Source organism: Notothenia coriiceps, unplaced genomic scaffold, assembly GCF_000735185.1.
Source record: "Notothenia coriiceps isolate Sejong01 unplaced genomic scaffold, NC01 NC01_scaffold00000492, whole genome shotgun sequence".
Taxonomy (NCBI): domain Eukaryota; kingdom Metazoa; phylum Chordata; class Actinopteri; order Perciformes; family Nototheniidae; genus Notothenia; species Notothenia coriiceps.
In genome coordinates this window covers 113,316-120,930 of record NW_011333193.1, presented here as the reverse complement: position 1 = coordinate 120,930, position 7,615 = coordinate 113,316, and the positions used below count along the sequence as shown (strand labels likewise).

The window sequence follows — 7,615 nt, the reverse complement described above, 5'->3', positions numbered from 1 at the left end:
GCCACATCATTAAAACGGGGTGTGAGGGAGGCCCTCACGTGTGTGTGTGAGCTGTAGTAAACTATGAACGTTTTTAACATGTTGAGGTGATTACTGTTCCCGGGATAAAGACATTATTAAAGGGGAGCATCAGTCATTGGAGAAGTTTATTTTTTAACATCGTAGATTCCTCGTGTGGACGGTGGCCCGACCCGTGCCAACACGCTGTAACGTCCCAAAGCACTTCTATTTGGAGAATCATGCTGCATTTAACTTGACCAACTCAACAACACATTCGCAGCATTTACGAAGCGCTGCATAAATGAAACGTTGCAAATACAAAATGATGGAAATGTAAAAACGCAAGAAGCTCAAAACAAAATGGAAATGGGGACACTGAAAAGTGATGCACACAGCTGGGACCGTAGCGCTTGTTGGCGTTCGGAGATTGTTGGCACTGTTAGTCTGTTAGCTAAGTTAGCTAGCTAGCTTACAGCAGATCTGCAATAACGTCAGAAAGAATCATACGATAACTCTGATAAAATAAGCCAATAAACATCAACAAGCGCTCCCAGCTGTTTGCATCACTTTTTAGTGTCCCCGTTTCCGCATATTTTGTCAAGATGGTGAAGAAGATTCTTCCTTTGCATGTGTTTGGGCATACAGTGTTTTTATATTTGGATCGTTATGGAAACTGCAGCGTGTTTCCGAATGGAAGTGTCGTCACGTGTTGGCCCCTGTCGGCCACCGTACCTGTCTCATCGCTGAATAAATCATATTTCATTTCTGAAACTTTTCCCGCAGCAAGTAAGATGTTGCCATGGTGTCAGCAATTGCTGTCATAATAATCAACAGAAGACAATAAACCAGTGTGTTTGCTACAGTTGTACCACAGAGCTAATGGACAGCTGGGTTCAAATGACAGCATCCTCAGCGGGCTGGCTTTAATAGCAGCCTAACCACTACAGAGGCCTGCGCAGACGTCATGCTGTCAGCGTGGGAAGATGCCAGAAAATGCTGAGCAGGAAGGACACTTTTCCCAATTTGAGGCCTTCAGGGAGCAAACGGAGGAGTGGAGGGCATCATCAATTGGAGCAGGAGAAGGAGATGCATTAACTGTAGGGAAACACCCTGAATACGGTGGCATTTAAAACCACTGAGTTACACATTTGTGTTGGCCTGCCAATTTGTGGCTTCCTTTGGTAACATGGTCCACTGCTTTTTCTTTTTAGATAGAAGAGGCAGTATATGAATGAAATGAAAAACGGCTGGCCGTGGAGATAATTAGGAAACTATTCAAACCTTCACCCGATTTTCTCACATATCACTGCAACAGAAAAGAGAGAAATGTCTGCAACAGCTGTCAATCAAACCTCCGTTCCTATTAATGAAAAACAGAAAGAGATATTTTTCTTGAGTCGATCTCTTTAGGGACAAATTGTGGGATCTAAAAATAGATCTTGGATAAACAGTCATTTTTTCCTGCTCACGCTTACAGACAATATTTACACCCCAGTAGTGGAAAGGCTCGTCCATCCTCTTGCTTCTGGCAGAGGATGGGAGGCTCCATCTGAGACTGCCAAGGCACACNAAATGTACGCTCTCATTCAGTGCAACGGCCACGGCATTCGATCAAGGATGTAGAATACCTTGGTTGAAGGATATTCTACCCAGAGACCCAGAACAAGGATCTTGTTCTGGGTCTCTGGGTAGAATATCCTTCAACCAAGGTATTCTACATCCTTGATCGAATGCCGTGGCCGTTGCACTGAATGAGAGCGTACATTTGGACTGACAGTTTGATCAACCAATCATATATTGATTTGTAGCCAATGGGCGTGTTCTTTCAGAGTTTCCCTCGGTTCCAGGGTGCTCTAGAAGGCCCGCTAGTTAACTGGCTCGAGACAGAGAACCTAGATGAATGAGACGAAGGAATTCAGGCCGTTTTATTGTTTTTAACGTTGAAATGGCAAGTGCAACAGGTGAAGATGAAGTTGTTGCGGAATTGTTGTGAGTACCCTTTTCAAGACGACAATTCAATGAAAAGACGGACATTATGACACAGGGGGGGGGGTGTGTCTAAGGTCCAGTTGTGATAGACACGGTTCGCCACTGGTTTCTTATGACCGAAGGAAGCTCAGTGTTGTGTTTGAAGTTGTTTGCTAGTTCTCTAGAAAGCTGGAACACCACAGGCCAAGCACCCAACCAGTCCCAAACAGGCATGTTGTTTAAAACGAGCAGTGTAATGATAATAAAGGGGGTGCCGAAAGACTGTGGTTTCTTTCTGGAGTACAAACAGGTGCAAGATGTCTTCACTCACGTAAGCTGCAGTCGGCTCCAATGAAGCCAGCCGGGCAGTAGCAGGTCCCAGTCCGGAAGTCACAGCGACCGCCACTGGTGCAGCTGCATCTGGACTTGCAGTTAGGCCCAAAAGTACCTGCTCGACATCCTGGAGACAAAACAGGGAGGACATTTTAATTAGATGTCGTATCAGAATCAGCCAATCAAAAGGTTTATTAATAATACATAGTATTTTTAATAGCGCTTTCCCAGGTGCTCAAAGACGCTTTACATTACATGTTACTGAACACTTTTATCCAAAGTGACTTGAGGTTTACACATACAAGGAGTTCGCTTTGGGGTATATGGGTTTATATTAAAACACTCTTAGAGGAATTCAGTCGTAAAAAAATAACATGTTTACAAGAAATACAAACAAGAAATTAAGTATAACAAGGACAATAACGACAAAATATTCTGTGCAGTATATCAGTAAATCAGAATTTGAACTGGAAGTTATGTTATTTCTGTGCAAAATATAGCAGGATCATGTGTTTTCAATCTTTGACTTCAATGGAAATCTACAAATTGGGCCAAATGTTTACCCTTCTCCCACATTCCTCCAACCAAATTCTCATAAGGAATATTAGCGCATGCCTCATACTCGTCCACTCTGACAGCAGGAAATCATCAGTGTTCTTACGTAGCTCGCAGCGGGCCCCGTAGTATCCGGGTAAGCAGCTGCATTTCCCCGTCACAGGATGGCACTGCTCCTGGTCTCCTGAACACCGGCACAGCTGACTGCAGTTCATCCCGAACACGCCAGCAGGACAGGCTGAGAGCACGCATGCAGAAATATGTTATATACTATATATACAACAGTTGGAGTTTTTTTTCAAATTCATTTAGACAGTAGTGGGCAAATAAAACTGTGATCAAAGTGTGAATGGTAGGTCTTTGAATTGTTCTGGGACAAAGATGCAAGATTTCAGTTACAATAGTTTGTGAGAACAAAAACACCATATGATCAATACAATCTGACGATACGATAAGAAATGTGAGGATATGGTAAAGTAAGGAACGATATGATACGTACGATACCAAACGATAAGATATATATGACATGGTACAATGCAGAACCATAGGATAGCATACAATACCATACCATGTGATATATGTTAAGAAACAATTACACATATACATTACATTACTCCTTGTTTTGCACTTCTGGTTGGAGGCTAAATGTCTAAGTACTTTGTGCAATGACAATGAAGTTGAATCTATTCTTATCTCATCGATTTAGGATTAAAGTCCTGGACTCATTGACTGGAGTGCTTCAATCTAAACTTAATACATAATCGTGGGAACCTGTATCTCTAATGTAATGGTAATAATTCATACTCCCTGTTCAGGACCTAAATAAAGACAAAAACAAATTGTCTCTAGATAACTCTGTGAAGTAGTTTCTGGTAACTAAACCCAAAAACTTTCCCCAGTGTCCGAACCCCGTCGGACGCAGAGGGACATTCTTTCACACACCCTTTCTGCATACATACGTAAACGCTTATAACGAATGGAGTCCGCGGACAATCAGTCATAGCCAACAAGATGAATCTGTGAACCGAGCATGTTTTGGGGTGAGACCGCAGCACTCAGTCAGGCAGCAGCAGGCAGCGCGGGGGGACAGATAAGAAAGGACTCCAGACTAAAGAGGCAATTACGGGGCTGTCATTATGCATGTCTGCCTTCCAAAGGCCCTTATCCGCCGCCGAGGAGACAAAAACAATGCCTTCTGTTTTACTTGGCAACTGGTGTGTAACATTTATCAGATGTCTGGGGAGTGTGTGAGGAGAGGAAAGGAGCTGAGGTGGTGAGGGAGGGGCGGTAGAAGGAGTGTTGAGAAGTGAAGCTGCTTGTATATACGGTCTAAATAATGAACATTAGCATAAAGCCCTGTGACAGTGAGGGTTTAGTGCCGGTGTGTAGAGTGCATTTCCTGGAATGGACTAAATGGTAATCTTTCCCAGGAGGACCAGGGGAGTAAAAAAAAAAAAAGACATTTTAATCAGTATTAACAGAATGATTCTTGTTGATCACTTCAGTCCCATGATGCCTTTCCTCCTGATGGGAGTGGTGTGTTGCAGTGACAGTGTTTCTATCAACAAGGCACATATGTCAGCTTTTAGATGCATGACAGTGATATTAGCCATGTGCCAAGGCTTTCTCAGTAACCAGATATACACGAGGGACATCAGTGAGATACCACATGCAGGAGCCAGAACACTTCTGCTTATTATTTCTGTTATTATCTTTATTTGTTTAGATTGCACACGTTTGTATTTGGTTATCACATCCAGCAACTGTCACCTGCATGTGGTTTGAATTATACAGAGTTTTCCTGTTGACTGTATATTCACGCTTTTGTAATAGTGTGTGTTTAATTTTCTTTTATAAACAACGAAAAATCAACCTTAGCATGACGTTTTTCTTAGAAAGTGTCAAAATGAACAGCCAAACTAAGCCTCTTAGCAACTATTATAACACGGCTGAGTTTGATTTGTCAATTTGGACCTTCCAGATGTTGCGGACAATGTGCAGTGATACTGTATCACTCCGCAGAAAGAAGTCCGGTCAATTTAACAGCAGCTGTGGCCAAGAGATATTCGTTTTCTCCATCAAAAAACACATTGGATTACTTATATACTATACTATATTATTTGTTATATTTGTGGAGAGCATTGGATTCATGACGGCTAAACTGTCCCAAGTAAAAAAAAGAAAAAGAGAACAAGAGAAGGAAAGAGGTTAAAAGACAGAGCGCTGGACGTCAGAGAATCAACAGAAGACAAACAGGAAGTAAACACTAACAGGAAAAGCAGAAGAAGACAGACAGGAAGAAAGACGGATACAGAAAACCTTTTAAGTTACGCTGTTGGTTCGCAATGGAACCGACTATTAGATAACTTAGAGGAAGCAAAACCGTTTTTTCTTAAAGCAACACAATAATTTCTGTATCCATATCGTGAGTCGAGTCGTTGGTTTATTTAGTGTGTAACCATGTAAATATCGGGATGAAAGTTGCAGCCAGGCGGTCATTAATTGAAAAAAGAACACCGGCAGGTTGAGCAGGATCTGGACACTAAGCAGACTTTGTTCTTTTTTCGTGAATGATCGCCTAGCTGCACATTATCCCTCTACTTATCGGAAGTGTAGTTGCTACACCACATTTCCAAAGATGTAAACAATAACCCTAACCCCTTTTACAATTCCCCCCCCCGTCCCCCTTCCATTCTTACGTGTCTCGCAGCCGGGCCCCATGAGTCCGGCGGGACACCCACAGCTCCCCGTCTCATGGTGGCAGGACACCCCGGCCTGGCAGTCACACGGCTGGGCACAGGAAGCACCGTGGGACCCCGGGAGGCAGTCTGAGAGCGGACAAACATCACTCAGTTTACTCTCACGATCAAAGCAGACCACTTTAATATCCGTTGCCACTTCCTCGGTGCTTTACACACTCACGTTTGTCACACCTGGCCCCCCTCCAGCCTGGCTCGCACTCACAGAGGCCCGTCACATGGTGGCAACTCGGACTATGGACGCAGTCACACCTCTGCTCACAGCGCTCTCCAAAGAATCCCTTAGAACAGGCTTCAGACAGAACACACTCAATCAGAAACAACATCAGAGCTACACTTAGCTACACATAGTTTACTTAGTTATGCTTTTCTACCCAATGACTCCTAGGCTCTACATGCTCCTCAGAAATGTTGGAATATCTAGCAAAGATGGAAATCTCTGGGTCGCAAGTTGACTGTGTAACAGATTATATTTAATACTGTGTGTTTAAAAAATGCTTTTGAAATGGGGATTACTAGCATGTTTACAATGTAACAAAACATTTTAAAATAAACATAAATATATGAAAGTAAGACGTTATTTAGGCTACTTTCATTCTTCTTAAATTGTACTTAACTGCTTTTTTAAACAAAAATACTTTTAATTCAAGTTTTAAACTGAAAATAATGTGTGGGTCCAGCCTATAATTTAAAAGGACATATATTTGATACTTAATATATTAATTTCCTCTTTTCTATGGTCACATTGTTCTGTTGTCTTGCATAATACTTAAGTAAACACTGTTGTATTGACATTTCTTGTATTTGTTTGCATTGCACTTTATATTGAGGCAATCCAAAAGCAGTGGAAAGTAATCAGGTTGCATTACTCTCAAACTCTGATTGGGTTAGATCAGGAAGTCACCTGACTGACAGAGGTCTCCCGTCCATCCATGCAGACACACACATCTTCCTGTCTCTCCGTCACACCTCCCCCCACTCGTACAGCTGCAGGTCTGACTGCAGTTCTCTCCAAACCGTCCTTCCTCACACTCTAGGAGAGAGGGAGAGGAAACCTCAGATGGAAGTTGCATTCAAGTAATTATTTATTCTAGTGAAAACAAGTAGTTTGCCCTTTAGTATTGTTTTCAATCATTAATATTACACACCAACAGTTGCACATGCCCACAATATAACATACAATTATAGCTATTTACACAAATACAAATAATAATGGAAACAAAATTCAGTTAGGAGCTGCATTCCTATAAGTCTGTTTGTCATGACGGCTCCTTTTACTAAATCAGTTGTAATCTGTATTCTTCGTCATGATTTGATTCCTGATCAGTGTTGGGCAAGTTACTTCCAAAATGTAATACAGTACATATGACTTATTACTGTCTTTTTTAAGTAATAAGTTACATTACAATGTTACTGTCTCTGAAATGAGTTACACTACTTTTATATTACTTTTGAGTTACTTTACCAAAATTAACCGCAAAATAATGGCTAGGTATTTTAAATGCTAAAATGTAGTTTAGTGCAGCAACTGTGTAGAACCTAAAGGCTACTAACAACTTGTATTACACGGCTTAGTTGAATACTCGATTCTGAAAATTTCAAAACACGTGAAACGTTGTTAATCCAGTAGTAGGCTACAGACCGCTGTCAGGGACTGTAAAGACCGTTGCTAAGGAGGATCAAGAAAGAGAAAGGAAAAGAGGTTAAAAGATGGACGTCAGATAAATCATCAGAAGAAGGCAGAGAGGAAGTAAACACTAACAGGAACACGGAATTGGCTCTGTAGTGTTTAAAGACTTGTTAGTGGATCAGAAACTGTGAACAGAGTTGAGTAAAGTTGTTGCTGTCGCAGTTCCGGCCGTTAGTGAGCCGTGGAACAGAGTTTTTTTTTCTTAGCGGAAGAAATACGATCATTTTAAGTCAATAAAATCATTTCTTTCAAATCAATTTTGTGGCTTTCATCACATGCCATGAAGTCGCTGGAGAGGCTGGTCCTTAAA

The 7,615-nt window shown here is 41.7% G+C and overlaps 1 protein-coding gene across 1 annotated transcript in view; it reads right to left on the bottom strand.

Annotated features, from left to right (window-relative positions):
• The window catches only part of LOC104954388 (multiple epidermal growth factor-like domains protein 11), an 8,885-nt gene extending 2,197 nt beyond the window's left edge, over window positions 1-6,688 (bottom strand). Inside the window, exons 1-5 of the mRNA XM_010781491.1 lie at window positions 6,520-6,688; window positions 5,779-5,907; window positions 5,556-5,684; window positions 2,963-3,094; window positions 2,300-2,428 (exon numbers count right to left, since the gene is read on the bottom strand). Coding sequence (XP_010779793.1) covers window positions 2,300-2,428; window positions 2,963-3,094; window positions 5,556-5,684; window positions 5,779-5,907; window positions 6,520-6,688 — 688 coding nt within the window. The remainder of the gene's footprint in view (window positions 1-2,299; window positions 2,429-2,962; window positions 3,095-5,555; window positions 5,685-5,778; window positions 5,908-6,519) is intronic.
• Window positions 6,689-7,615: the final 927 nt, after the last annotated feature.